At 36.1% G+C, this 13,917-nt stretch overlaps 2 protein-coding genes across 6 annotated transcripts; both read right to left on the bottom strand.

The window, feature by feature from the left end:
- Positions 1 to 316: 316 nt before the first annotated feature.
- On the bottom strand, positions 317 to 1,319 carry PRA1.G2 (prenylated RAB acceptor 1.G2). The gene has a single exon (XM_022862131.2). The coding sequence runs from the start codon at positions 1,152 to 1,154 to the stop codon at positions 549 to 551; it is 606 nt and encodes a 201-aa protein (XP_022717866.1). The 5' UTR covers positions 1,155 to 1,319; the 3' UTR covers positions 317 to 548.
- A 3,400-nt stretch (positions 1,320 to 4,719) lies between these two features.
- Positions 4,720 to 11,886, bottom strand: LOC111275519 (uncharacterized). 5 transcript variants are annotated; one of them, XM_022860867.2, is made up of 4 exons: positions 11,822 to 11,886; positions 10,439 to 10,879; positions 8,504 to 9,680; positions 4,720 to 8,103 (listed from the first exon to the last, which is right to left on the bottom strand). In XM_022860867.2, exons 2-4 carry the CDS (start codon positions 10,633 to 10,635, stop codon positions 5,101 to 5,103), a joined length of 4,377 nt encoding a protein of 1,458 aa, XP_022716602.1. In that variant the 5' UTR covers positions 10,636 to 10,879; positions 11,822 to 11,886; the 3' UTR covers positions 4,720 to 5,100. The 5 variants fall into 5 exon arrangements, with proteins under 5 accessions (XP_022716602.1, XP_022716601.1, XP_089610296.1 ...); XM_022860866.2 differs by lacking the exon at positions 11,822 to 11,886 and adding an exon at positions 11,680 to 11,821; XM_089754170.1 differs by lacking the exon at positions 11,822 to 11,886 and adding an exon at positions 11,680 to 11,821 and having other exon boundaries at positions 8,504 to 10,319.
- Positions 11,887 to 13,917: the final 2,031 nt, after the last annotated feature.

Consider the following 13,917-nt stretch of genomic DNA (forward strand, 5'->3'; position numbering starts at 1 on the left):
CACAAGTTTTGGATAACGTCGATAACCCATTGGCTTTTTAAAACAGAATAATTTTCCGTTCGCAGATCAATTTTCCAATGCCTTCATTAACCATTAATTTGAGTATTGTTAAACAGCCAGCATTAGATTGAATATGAAGAAAATAGCGTGGCAGTCCCATTTTCAAATCCAAGGACTAAAGCTCAACATAGAAAATGGGAACAACATGAAAGAAACGTTAATTTCATTTCAGTTTTTAGCGAAATTAAGAGTTGGACACTGGTTTCTGATGCAAGAAAAGCAAGCAATAAACAAACAACAATAGCAAGGAAGAACAACCTTGAAAAGAATCACATGCATTTCAATTTCAATGCAAGCAAGTTCGTCATTGACGATCTACAATCCAACTAAATACCAAGTACGGACAGACAACCTCACTCCACACTCCACAGTCTATGCAAAGTACGAATCAAACCAAACCAAACCAAACCTGTCCATCAGAAATTCAGAATGCAATTGAAATTCAACATCTTCAAAAACAAAAAAGAAAAGAAAAGAAATCCTTCTAATTAATTCGGAGAAGGGGCAGCACATGTAGTTGTAGTCCCTGCAGCAGCAACTGAGTGGACCAATCCAGTAGAAACGGCGTCGTTCTCATCGAGAAAGAGACCATCGGAGTTCCTAAGAAGGGCGTGGACCCCGCACACGAGGACCCCAATCCCAAACCCTAAGGCCAAATTTGGGAGGACGCCGCAAACCCAGACAGCCGACACCGAAAGGAAAGCCAAAGAGAAGAGCACGAGGCGATCGCTGACACAATGACCACACAGGACGAGTGGGTCCTCTCTGAAGAAGTAGAGGAGGAGCCAAAGAGTGAAGAGGCCGCAGAAGAGGAGGAGGGAGAGCGGGGAACCTATGAGGGAGAGGGCGGAGGTGGCGGCTACCACGATGGAGTAGTTGGCGCGGAAATAACGGAGGTTGGCCGGGGCACGGGAGACAAAGGTGTGAGAGTGGGGTCGGGAGAAGGATCCGGAGCCGGAGCCCAAGAGTTGAGGCCAGGGACGCAGGTGACGGAAGAGGGTGGCTGTTAGATTGTGAATGGAGCGAGAGATGACGTCAGAAGCTGAGATGGGGATGGTGGTGTACGTGGCGGCTGTTGATTGGTGGTTCTGCATCTCGTTTTTCTGAGTTTTGACCACCCGCTACCAACGGTACGACACGACAAGACAGACAACGACAACCGTTCAAAAAAACAAAAATGTTGGACGGTTTGTTTGGTTTTTGTGTTTAAAATCCAATCTCATACATTTGTGATGTAAAAAATGAAACGACAGTTTAAACCAAAGTTGTTTCTCTTAGACTATTATATAAATTTATATATATATATATATACATATAATATTATTAGCTATATTATATTCTTCAAAACATATTAATTAAGTATTATCTTAAATAATATGGATGTTGGTAGGATTTTTTAAAATTGCAGATTTTAAAAAGTTTAGACGATATGTAATGTTTTCTTTAAATAAGTAAATAAAAATTAAAAATTAAGAATAAATAAATCTAGAAAATATTATCCAAAATAAAAAGAAAACAACACTAATAGCGTTTTGTTTCCTATTACAATTACACTATTAAACAATTTTACATAAATAAATATAATAGTATTAATATTAGTAGCATTTTAGTTAAAAATTTTAAATAAATATAATTAAACAAATTTTCTTTATTATTCCATTAATGTATTAATAATAATATAATTGTAATGTGAAACAAAATGCTATTATTAATTACATAAATAATCCATGAATCAAGTAGCAATAACTGTTAGTATTTTTTTTTTTTTTTGAAAATTTTAATTTACTCTTAGAATTTTGATCTCTATTTATTTAACTCATATGAAAAGACATTATGTACCTAAATCTTATTGAATCTATAATTTTTAAGAGTTTAATCAACATGTATGATGTCTAAGTTAATATTGAGTTAGCTCCCATTATTTTTTAAGTTACAATAATAATAATTTATATAATTAACTATTGTATCACAATTAAATTATAATAACTGAATAATCAATTTATAAATTATAAAATAACTAAACAATTAAATACATGCATGATAAATTTTGAATCTAAGAACTCAAAGTTTTAGTAGCTCCTCATTGACAATTAACTCCCATTGTTAATACTACTTACTAATATTATTTTTTATGAAATTATAAGTATAAAAGAAATTATTGTTATGATTCAAATAATACATTCATATTTATTAAATTATTGAATAATCACATAAATAATCAATAAAATCAAAATATAACTAATCAAAATTAACATAAAATTAAATCAATTTCTTAAGGAGAAAAATACTACCAGGAACAAAGGCAAGGCCACGCATTTCTTTTTCTTTTTTTTTTTTTTTAAATTAATGTAGATCGTGTGGATAGAAAAACAGAATAAATAAAAAGTGATAATGAGAGAGAAAGACAAAGGAATGGCCCACACCACAGCTTTCAGAAAATGGGGGCATATTCTCCTTTGTGAAAGAGTTATATTTAAGCTAGGCTTTCACCATGCAGAAATTAACGCAAACTACACCAACCAACCCAAAGTGCAGTGACCGACCGATATCTTCACTCTTTTTCCCCACCTCTATCTTAAACTAAAAGTAAAAGATACTATTGCCCAACACAAGGGTCATTTGCAACTTTTTATTTTATAATCACAGTGGACGGGGTTCCTTCTCCTTTAACGCCTATATTTCATTTTTCATGGTGTAATGATCACCCGGTACTGTACTGTTGAATCATTTTTTATCAGTTCTCATTATAATTAGCAACGACAGCCAAATGTGATTAATTATGTAAAACTTAAGAGGAGCTTGACTTGAGTCAACAACAGCATCTGAGCTGACCAAAAAATTAAACTACACCCCACTGACCCCACTACATTTCTATATGCAACTTCATTCGTTACTAATTTCTTCTACTCACTAATTGTCCCCTAAGCCCTATGTCCTGCCCCACATCAAAATTAGATTCAAAGCCATCATTTAACACACACTGCTCCTATATGATCTATATCTGTTTTTACTTGTTTAGTAATGACATTTCATTTTGTTTAGTCTTCAAGATTACCAAGGTCAACCCTTCAAAGTTAGGATAGTTTCCATCAGCGTATCTCAGTCATCTGATTCTCAAAACTGAATACGTGGTCCACTACCCGCTTACTCAAGCATCATTATAAAAGGTAAGGGTGGAGCACAGGTACATCCTATTCAATGTTTCATTTCTTTTATCTCTCATCTCTTGTTAAATGATTGATCTCAAAATTTTATCTTCAATGTTTTGACCATTCTTCGTCTTGCAGTCGATCTCCAACGAACTTCGGACAAAGCACTAATCATCCTCACCAAAAAACCATCAACACTTCGAATTAGTATCTATCTAGCTCCTTCCCTTCTCTTTTATGCATGTCAATCACTACTAATTAAGGTCTATTTAGACAGATGACAAATTAAAAATAATAATGATGATGATAAAATTAGTTTTTATAGTGATAAAATTAATATAAAAATATTTGTATGGATGAATACATAATGATAATAAAAAAAATACATTATAATGAAAAAAAATATTATTAAGAAATTAAATACAATTTATGTACAATAAAAATTTTAAATTATTTGTCATTTGTTAAGTTAACAAATAATTTAAAAAATAATAAAATTATTTTTATGTCAAATAATAATTTTATTAAAATTTTTTATAATAATATATTTACATAAATGAAAACTTAATAAAGTAATATTTAATTAATTTTTTGTATTTATTTATATAATAATATTTTATAATTATTTTTTAAAAGATGATAATAAAAAGAAATTAAAAACTAAAAATATAGTATTATGGCAAAAAAGTCCAATGTAGTTACTCACTGGAATTTTTTTTTTCTCCCACGCAAAATTATTGCATCAGTATAGTTAATCACTGCACCGTAAGTTATCCAAATGGATTATACCGGTGCAGTTGAATAAAAAAAATATTTCAATTTCATTGTACTAACGCTGCCTTCAAAAACAAATGGGGCCTAAATTTTAATCCTTTGCCCGATAGATTTTGTATTTTATGTAATACTCATCCATCTATCTATGTGTACTAATTAGCATCCAGCTGCAACTTTGAAGTTCTCACCTTTGAAGTTCTCACCTACACCGACATTTTCCTCACTGAATAAACTAGCATCTATAGTGTCACACGAGCATGCTAATATGCTGCCATGGATGCAGGATTCTCACACTGAGTTGTCAATGGCTCAGCCGTGAAAAAGATGAACTCAAAGCTCTTCTCTATTACAATATATCTTCATCATGCACCACAGGTTGCCACACACTCACAGACTGTTCACATCTATATCTACACGTCCTATTTATATCATTGCAGAGCCAATATATATATATATATATATATATATATGTGTGTGCCGATTTCAACGATCTTGAGTTCATCTGCTGATAAACGATTTTGAAAGTTCATCATTCTACAGTACTCCTATTTGAATTCCTAAAGCTGCACAGGTTACGACAAATAGACATTGAAACTGATCACTGATCATAATGTCCACAGTACACCATTCATTGGTCAGATTGACAAAATCATTGCCTTGATTCACAAGCTAAGTCATTTGAAAACGTGAAAACAACTCCAAAGAAAAAAATAAAATTAGAAAAACAAGATAAATATTTCTATAGGAGCACTTTTAACTCCATTTGGCTTGAAGCCAAGGTCGGTAATCAGTTTTTATTCAAGGATTGCTTATACATTATCTAGTCTTTGTGATAACTTTCTAATTGTCTAAGCAGAAGCCTCAAAAACCGCAAAAAGTTTACCCAACAGTAAATGAATAAAAAATAAATACAAACTCTGAGATCTCAATCGCTGAACTTGCTTTGAATCTATTAGATCAAACTGCCAATATTTAGTTGTTGAAAATCATTTTTGAAGCCCAAAAGTTTCTGTCTGTCATTAGTCATCAAGAAGCTCAAGATTCAGTACAAGTTTGACATGAAACCTGCTGATGCACAGCACAGACCTTCTAACAATTCCCATCCCAAGCAAAGCTGCTAAGAGAAACTTGAAGAATAGTAAAGTGCAGATCTCAGATAGCCTGTTGAGGGCGATGCAGCCATAAGAGGAGCCTGCTGCAGCACATGACCAGAACCTTCCGAAGAGCAATCCCGCCTAACAGGACTAGCATTGGCTCGTCCGGAAGGGATTGCATTAAAGTTGTTATCTTGTAGGATAGTTGGGTCACCTAGAAAAGTGCCATCTGACTGATAACAATGAAAAGGATTCCTGTGCCGTACACTATGATTAGGAACTAATGGCATTGAAATACCAGATAATATTAGTGGGCATTCCCTCAAGCCCGCAGAGTGTTCGGCAACATCGGCAGTCTTATTTGTTTCACTTTCAGGAGCATCATCAATGACAATGATTTCTTTACTGGAAACGGCAGAATCCCCAATATTCCTATGTCCGCAGTCTAGGCTTGCAACTTTCTCCATATCATATGTTGCTGCTGAACCTACTTTGTTCTTAGGTCTGTTCGGCCGAGTTGGCAAATTATAGTTATCTTCACACTTGTACAGCTCCATGGAGGTTGTGAAACCACAGTCCATATGCCCATTGAAAAACATGCCGGCTGGAAATTGCACAGGTGTTTCTGGTTTTGCAAGATTTGCACGGCTTCTATAGCCGTTTGTCAATCGGACATCAAAAGATTGCCCCACCAAATAATTTGGATTCTGATCAAAGAATAAAAAACCCTGAGACGTTGTGTGATGGACGGGCTGGCCACCTTGATTCCGGATATTGCTAGGAGAGATTCCAGAAGAAGTTGGAAAGTTAGGAGTTAGACGATTACTCTGGGCACATGACTGGGCCTGACCAAGTGACACAGATGCGTCTTCCTCTTTGTTAACCACCATTAAATTCTTTCCCATCAGCCTGAGAATGGGATTAGAAGAAGGTGGGCTAGCAGAATCACAGACACCACGACTGGAAAGCTTGACACCAGCATCAGGAAATCCTTTAAAAGGAATGGGACCTGAAGGGGGTTTCATGATCACAGGTAGAACCATTTGTTCAGATCCTAAACTTGTACTGCTGCTCAGAGAAAATGTTTCTGGTCTTGCATCCAAATTATTAGGACTGATATTAGGATTGGCACCGACTGGCATTCCCATGGCAGGCACCATCATTGAAGCCATTGTTCGTCGCCTTAATAGTTGGGACTCCTGATAATTCAGGGCAAAACCCTGGGAGGATCTGTCTTTTCTCTGGCAACAGCATGTCTGATCATCATTTTTAAAAATCAAAGGTCTCTTTTCAAAAGATATTCTACGGGCTCTAAACTTCTCTCCTTCAAAAGTTCTTTCAGGTCCTGAGCTTGTATGTGGAACAACGGCACCGTGCCCAACTAAGGGCTCAGACTTGGCAGTAGAGTAGCCAGACCTATCCATTTTTAGAGCTGCAGGAGCACCAGCAAATGCTAATGGTTCTCCATACTTCAAATCTAACCTAGCTTCTGCAGAATTAGAGATTGTTGACACAGCAGATATGGGTGAATCTGATGAGTCCCCATCAACCAAATCAAGCTGATCTTGAGAGGATTGAATCCGGCTGATGGTCAATGACGAATTCCCTTGAAAATCATCAGAGCACATATCTCTAGGACTAGGCAAAAATGATCCTGGTGGACCAGGAATAGGTATTGGATCAACCTCAGGAAAAGAATTCCGTTGTGCAGCATCAGAATCTAATTCTCCTCCCATATTAGCAGTATGTCCAATTATAGTGTGGCCAACATCAGCACAAAACATTTTTGGTTTTTCAACAAGACTTGGCTCAGCAGGGTCAGCCAGTCCTTCAACCCCACACAAAGGCCCATTGTAATCTTCATTAGTCTGTAAAGAATTGGATCTATTCTTGGAAAGATTACTCAGCTTGTTAAACTTGGTTTCTACTGACTGATTCAAACTAGTAAGCGTCTCCTCAATAGATTCCAAACCATCAACTTTATACAGAATATCCTGATGACTACCTCTTACAGAAGAATCTGAGTTCTCTCTCTCATCATGATCATAACCATGAGGTACTGATTTTATGCTCATCAAAGCCATGCTTTCCTCCCTCCGGGAAATACTTTTTCTTCCTCTTTGTTCTTCGGCTCCCTGGATACCGCTTCCACCAAATGACATTTCTTCAGAAATTTCTTTCCCCTCACATTGATTTTTAGCACCATCATGCACTAAGTCACATTCTTGATCTGCCTCAAGATCCCAGGCCACTTCCTTCTCATCTATTTCTGCCATAAAATGCAGTTGACTCTCCCTTGTTGAATAATTCTTAACCAAGCTAGAACTAGATTTAACCATGGATGACTGGCTGCTAGAAGACCGCACATTTTTCTTTGGTGAGGAAAATCTGAAGCATTTGGATGCAGAAGAAAGATGACTGATAGGTGAAATAGCAGCAACTAGAGTATCGGGATTACTATTTGCACCAATATCAACCATCTTTTTGCTCCATGAAGATGAGCAATTTCCACCAGAGTTTAGAGATCTCACCATATAATCCTCATCTAGATGGGGATGGTCTTTGCTCAACTGATTTGCATTTTGCTTAAGTGGGTGAAAAGACCTCTCCACCTTGTTACAGATTCTGGCTCCAAACAAGGGACTCCTTACTCCCTTTTTTCCCGTAGAAGGCTCCCTCTTATCAATAACTGGGGCTTCATAAACAGGCTTCTCTATGCTCTCACATTTCTCAGGAGAAGAAATTGGACTTTCAGATGAATTTTTAAGCTTGCGAACACAATTTCTCTCCACAACAAGATCACCTTGATGTGATTGGTGACTCTGAACCCGCAAGCCCCGAGAAACATGCTGTTTACAAATCAAAGGTTGATGTCCATCTTGATTATTAGGCTTCCCTGAAAGACCTGATCGTTTAGAGCACACCCTTTCTCTAAAGTTTCTAGAATCATTGGATTTGATTTGCTTTGGCACATGTGGTCGAGGTCTTTCTTCTACTCCACAGTATCCTTCTTGTCCTCCAACCATCTGTTTAAAAACGGTATAGCAACTGTATTGATTTCCAATACTAAATTCTTAGATTACAAAATTTGCATCAAAGATGATAAGTCAAATTTTGTTTAGGTCAAGAAAGCATTTATATTTTACACCCTATTATTCTGGCAGCTAAGTGGATACCACGGCCACTGCTAAAGTTATAATCACAAACTACAAAAACATGGAGAGGATTCTGCAACTAAGGGCATATATGGTTGTTTAATTTTCACTTCAGAAATACTTATGTTTTCTAGGCATTTAGAAAGATAACCCAATCAGCTAGTTAACAACAAATACACACCGAAAATTTCTTCAAATGCACCTAAGAAAGAAATATAAAATAATCTGGTACAAAGGACAGAAGATCCATATGGAGAAAAGAGAGTCATACCGTTGAAGAACGGGTCTTATGCGAGAAAAATTTTCTGCTTTGAGGAGCAAGTTTGAGATACTTGTGATGTTTTGGGGCATGGCACCTTTTCTTTTTGGTTGAAAAGAATTTGCTTCCTTTACCTCCTTTCAAAGATTTGTGCGTTCCAAGATCATCTCCAACTTTTGACACTGGTGGCACATCATTAAACTTTGATAAAATCCGAAGTTTGGTACCATTGGCATCAACATAAACAGCACCTGCATCACTAGTATCCTCGGGATTAATGGGGGAGACTCTTTTCTTTTTCCCATCATCAGATATTTCAAGTCTCTCAGAATCCTGTCTAGGGATTTTTGACGCGGTGGCCCAGCTTGTACCATTCCTCCTGTCAAGTTCTTCTAATGTGCATGATTTAGCGGTAGCATATACGTCCACCATCAGTCTTGTCTTCCTTGGTTTAATTCTATGCCTGGTAAGCTTAGAATCCGCTGTCCACTTGGCAGTTGACTCAACAGAAAGACACTGGTCGATGTGAGCATTCAAGGTGGTATTAGAAGAGGACGAAAAAGTTTTACAAACAGGGCAAACTTTAGAAGCCATCGATTCAGATAGCATGGTACAATTTGAAGCAATATCTTCAGGCGAGCTACGATCAGAATGGGCACCAAATTTCACTATTAATCTGCACTTCTTTCCTGTGGGTCGGGTTGTGTTTTCGGTCTTATGGGACTTAAAAGGAACAGCAGCTTGAACTTCAGCTGATGCTTCCACTGAAGTATCGGTTTCTAATGGTAAGTTGGATTCCTTGTTAATCAAAACCGACTCTATTTCAGATTGAGAAACACTTGTCGTTGTGGAGGGTAAATCATTTTCATGTTCTCCTCCGGATCTGCACAAGCTATCGTCTATGCAAATACCTGCTAGGTTATGGTTTGAGTAAGCATTATTGGATGACTCTAGTACCATATGATCGTTTGGCCCAGATGGCTCTTCATCGAATTTCCTTGTATTTTGCCTCTCAAATGGATTCGTTTCAACCACACATCTCTCTACGGATTGGTTTCTTACCACATCAAGAGGCTGAAATGGTGGCAATGGATCCTTCAAGCCATGCTTCAGACAAAGTTGCAAATTTTTTGGAGAAAACGGCCAATTCTTCTTGATATCCTTGCCTCGGGCAGTGAACACATAATCTCTACAGTACAAGATGTTCTCTGTTGTCAGTACTGGGATAAAATTCATCAAAAATTCATATATGCTCAAAGGGTTACTAATAAAAGAAGTAATAACTCATCCACGAGCTTTCTTAGGGGAAGCAAAGGTTAAAATTTAGAAGAATGACATTGTATGCCAACTCAGGAAGGAGGGGGACACATGGACCATAAAAATACTCGAAGGAGAGGAACACATCAACAGCAAAGAAACAGCCAAGCAAAACAAAACCCAAGATTCAGTAATCTATTAAACTGAACCCCCGCAAAAAAGAAAAGGAAAAATGAAAGTACTCTCAGCCTGCTGCATGATATGGTAAAGGATGAGACAAGTACACAGGTAGCAAAGACAAAGCAAGAACTTCCCAGCAGTTTGCTCCAAGATAAAATCCCAAGTACAAAGTGACGTGAAATCAAAGACCCAACCAAGAAATAAGAGCCAACTACAGGTTGACTAATATCATCTTATGGCTGGAGGTATTAAGTGCCGTGAAGGAGTTCATAAGCAAAAGCCCCCTCCAAAGACCAAAATAGGGACAAGATTAGGGTGTGTCAATAGTTAGGCCCCATGTTGAACTGAGTCACCAGGTAACATCAAACTCTGGATCTGACCCAAGAAAAGTCTTAAGAAAAGATAAAAGAGAAGCTGTTAGAACGCCATGAGAAAACGCATCAAGGTTACTATTCATTTTCGAGCTGAAGATAACGCTAGATAGAGGACAAGGAACACAAATTAAATTACCTTATGGAGAATTCGGGGAGTGGGATATTAGGATGATGATGATGATGATGATTATCAAGAGACGGCTGCTTTAGCAGATCTACTTCAGGCAAAGGAAGTTTATGAGGTCTCTCGATCTCATCACCACCACTTTTCAGCTGTACTAGAAATTGACAAGGACATGGGGCATCTGGTGGAGGGTTTTGAATGGATAACATCTGATGAAAGGCTTCTCTCTTCTTGTGCTGTTTGTACAACAGTCACAAGCACACTGATACTGCTTCTATCTCCAGCACTGCCCCTTATCTTCAGCATAACAAAACCCCTCTCTCTTCCTCTTTGATTGTCTCTTATTTCTCTCTAATTGTAGCTTGTGGTAACCCCGAACCTCCACGCGAAGCAGCAGCGACAGAAAGCAGTATTCGGGTCAAACAATCCCACTCGAATCTTCAACCATTTAGCCTGCAATAGAGAGAAGAAAGAGGTGATGAGATCAAGAGTTTCAAGGAAGACACATGAGACGAAGGCAGTCGGAGATTCTACAGTCTAGAACGTTATTTTATGTGAAGAGAAGGAGTGAAGTTGAGGCATCTGCGTTTTGATTGATCAAGTAAAGCATATAACCCGCAAGGAAAGATGTTGTTCAATAAAGTCTAAATTTCATGGGAGCGTTATTTTATGTGTGCGAACCCAAAGAGTAATAAAGTCCTGAAATGATAACATCATCCACGACCAAAGTTTCAAGAAACGATCAAATCCCATAAAAAGGCAAATCATAATTAAGATAATAGAGAATACTAAAGGCAAGAGTGTTACATAAATAGGAAAATATAACGCTGCACAAGAAATTCAGCTGGGCAGCGAGCGAAGAAAGCTTTTAGGAAAGGAACCAAAGAGAGAGAGATTTACAGGTTAAAAAAAAAAAAAACTGTCGAACTGGATTTATAGTCGAGAGTTCAGACAAACCAAAAAAAACCCAAATCTCAAATAGTTGAACAGATAATAAACGAAATCCAGCATAAACCCATGTAATTGGCCATTATCCTTGGGGCTAAGAAACAGAAAGAATTGAAGGAACCCAGAAGCTCAGAAGACAAAAGAGATGGTGAAATCATAGTTAATAAGTAAGTTTCAACGTTCAAAAGAAGTGAGAAAAGAACAAGTCCAGCAACAGACCCAGGAAAAAAGATGGCTGCTGCCAGAGTAGATGTAGAAGAGATCCAGAATGAAGGAGGTAGAACAGAAGATTAGGGCATACAAACCTTGGGAATTTGACTTGCCATTTTTCAAGGAGATTTTTAGAAGACAATAAGAGAGAAATGAGGCGTTTATGAGTACTGTTCTGAGAGAGAGAGAGAGAGAGAGAGAAATGAGAAGGAGAGAAAAACAGCATCACCCACTCACACATCAAAAGGGCATCAGGTTCTCTTCTCTCAACAAAAAAGCAAGTTTGTAACATTAATCACCACATTCACCCCCCATCTCTGAATATGCGTTTAAAGACTCTTCAAAACAAAAGAGTGAGAAAGAAAGAAAAAAATAAAAAGCTAGAGAGAGTGTGTTTTTTCTTATTGCAAAATACACAAAGCTGTCCTATCCTATACCTACCCTACAACCCTTCATTTTCTTGCTTTCTTTATTCTTGATTTTTTATCAATCCATTGCTGAAATGTCGGTTTTAGTCACCTTCTTTTCCACAAATCCCAAAAAGTTGAACCCCATGTTGCCCGCTACACGACAAACTCTCTCTCTGTTGTCACAATTATATACATGACCATCCAAATCCGGTATCCATTCTGAAAAAAAAACATAAATTTTTACACTCCGCCTGCGATCAAAATTTTCATTTTTGATTTCTTTGCAACCCCAACAATTATGTTCAGACAGTACCATCCTTTGCTGTTCCGAATTAGTAGTAGTGGTGGTGGGTGGACTGTGAAAAGCTATGTTTTTCAGTTTAGTTTAGTTTACTAGTGAAAATTTAATGACTTTCTTTTTGTTTTTTTGGGTGAAGAAAACTTCAGACCACTTTCATATTCGCTTTAGTATTTCTTTGCCATATAACCATCTTCTCCTAATTCCAATATCCTTGGTATCTTCGTATTCTTCGCTTACGGTAGGCTTCTAACAACTAACAAGCTCCTGCGCGCATTTGATTCTGATGAGATATAGCTTCTGTCCAAGTTTGATTCCTTTGTTTATTTTTTTTTTTTCTTTAATAGTTGGGTCATGGTATCGGTAAGTTTTTCAATGAGAAAATCTTGTAAAGAGCTACTACTACGTACTGTAATTATTGAAATTAACATCATATATCCTAACGTTGAGTTTTGAGCAAATGAAAGAAGCAAATGCGGAGAAGAGAAGCTAATAAAGCCTTGTTTCCCTAAATATTTATACATATATCCATTAGGATACTAAAACCTGGCAAAGTTAAGCAATTTACAAATTAAGCATTTCATTAAAATTAATTGATAATAAATAAAAATTTTAACTTAAATATAAGTTCATAAAAAATTTAATGTTTAATAATATCATTTTTACAAGTCTCATTAGAAAAGAATAAACAAAAACAAAAACTTATCATCGGATAATTTTTTTTAAAAATAATATATCAAAATAATAAAACAAAATCAAATTTTATATTATATTAAATATCTAATTTTAAAATTAATTAATAATTAATATAAAATCTAAAAAATTTTAATATTTAATAAACAAGAAATAAAACCTCTTTAAGAATGTGATATGATCATGAATCATGATCATCCGGTTCCCATGCATGCATTTGTATTTTGTTCATGGGGAATGATATTATCTTTTTGTTGTCTTTGTGGGCTCCCAGTAATCTCCTCTTCTCTCAAAATTTCATAGTCCCTGTTCTGTTCTCAAAGAACAATCTGAAACTGCCAATTCCGATGCCAATTGGTAGCATTTTATTTATTTAGGAGTATTAATTTCTCAAGGTCGAGCTACGTGCTGTAAATTCGAGCCTCTTCGTACTTAATTTGTTACTTTCCTCAACTTTTAACACTTTTTATTATTATATTATCATATATATTCAAGATTCAACACTATGCCAATGAACTTGCCTTAAATTTGAAGGAAGGTCGGGACACATTTTTTTTAATGGGTTTGACAAATAAAATATACTTATTATAGTAACCAGAGTGTTACCCGTGCTTCGTTGCTTAACATATATATTTTGCATATTCAAATCATTGATTTTACAAAAATAATATTAAAATAAAATATATAAAGTTTTTTTTTTAAAAAATTAAAAGGTATTTTATTAACATAATTCAATTTTAATTTTTTTCAAAAGAAGAAGAATCATATAATTATGCAAATGTTTTTTCTACACAAATAGCAATTTACGTGACATCATCAAAAAATAAATATCAAATTCAAAAAACAAAATTTAAATTTAGTATTCAATGAACTTATGATGAAAGCAATAAAAATATTTTCTCCTCCTCATCCTTGTAAGGATTAAGGACAAT

Source organism: Durio zibethinus, chromosome 25, assembly GCF_047325235.1.
Source record: "Durio zibethinus cultivar Kanyao isolate XHJ-2024 chromosome 25, ASM4732523v1, whole genome shotgun sequence".
Lineage (NCBI taxonomy): Eukaryota > Viridiplantae > Streptophyta > Magnoliopsida > Malvales > Malvaceae > Durio > Durio zibethinus.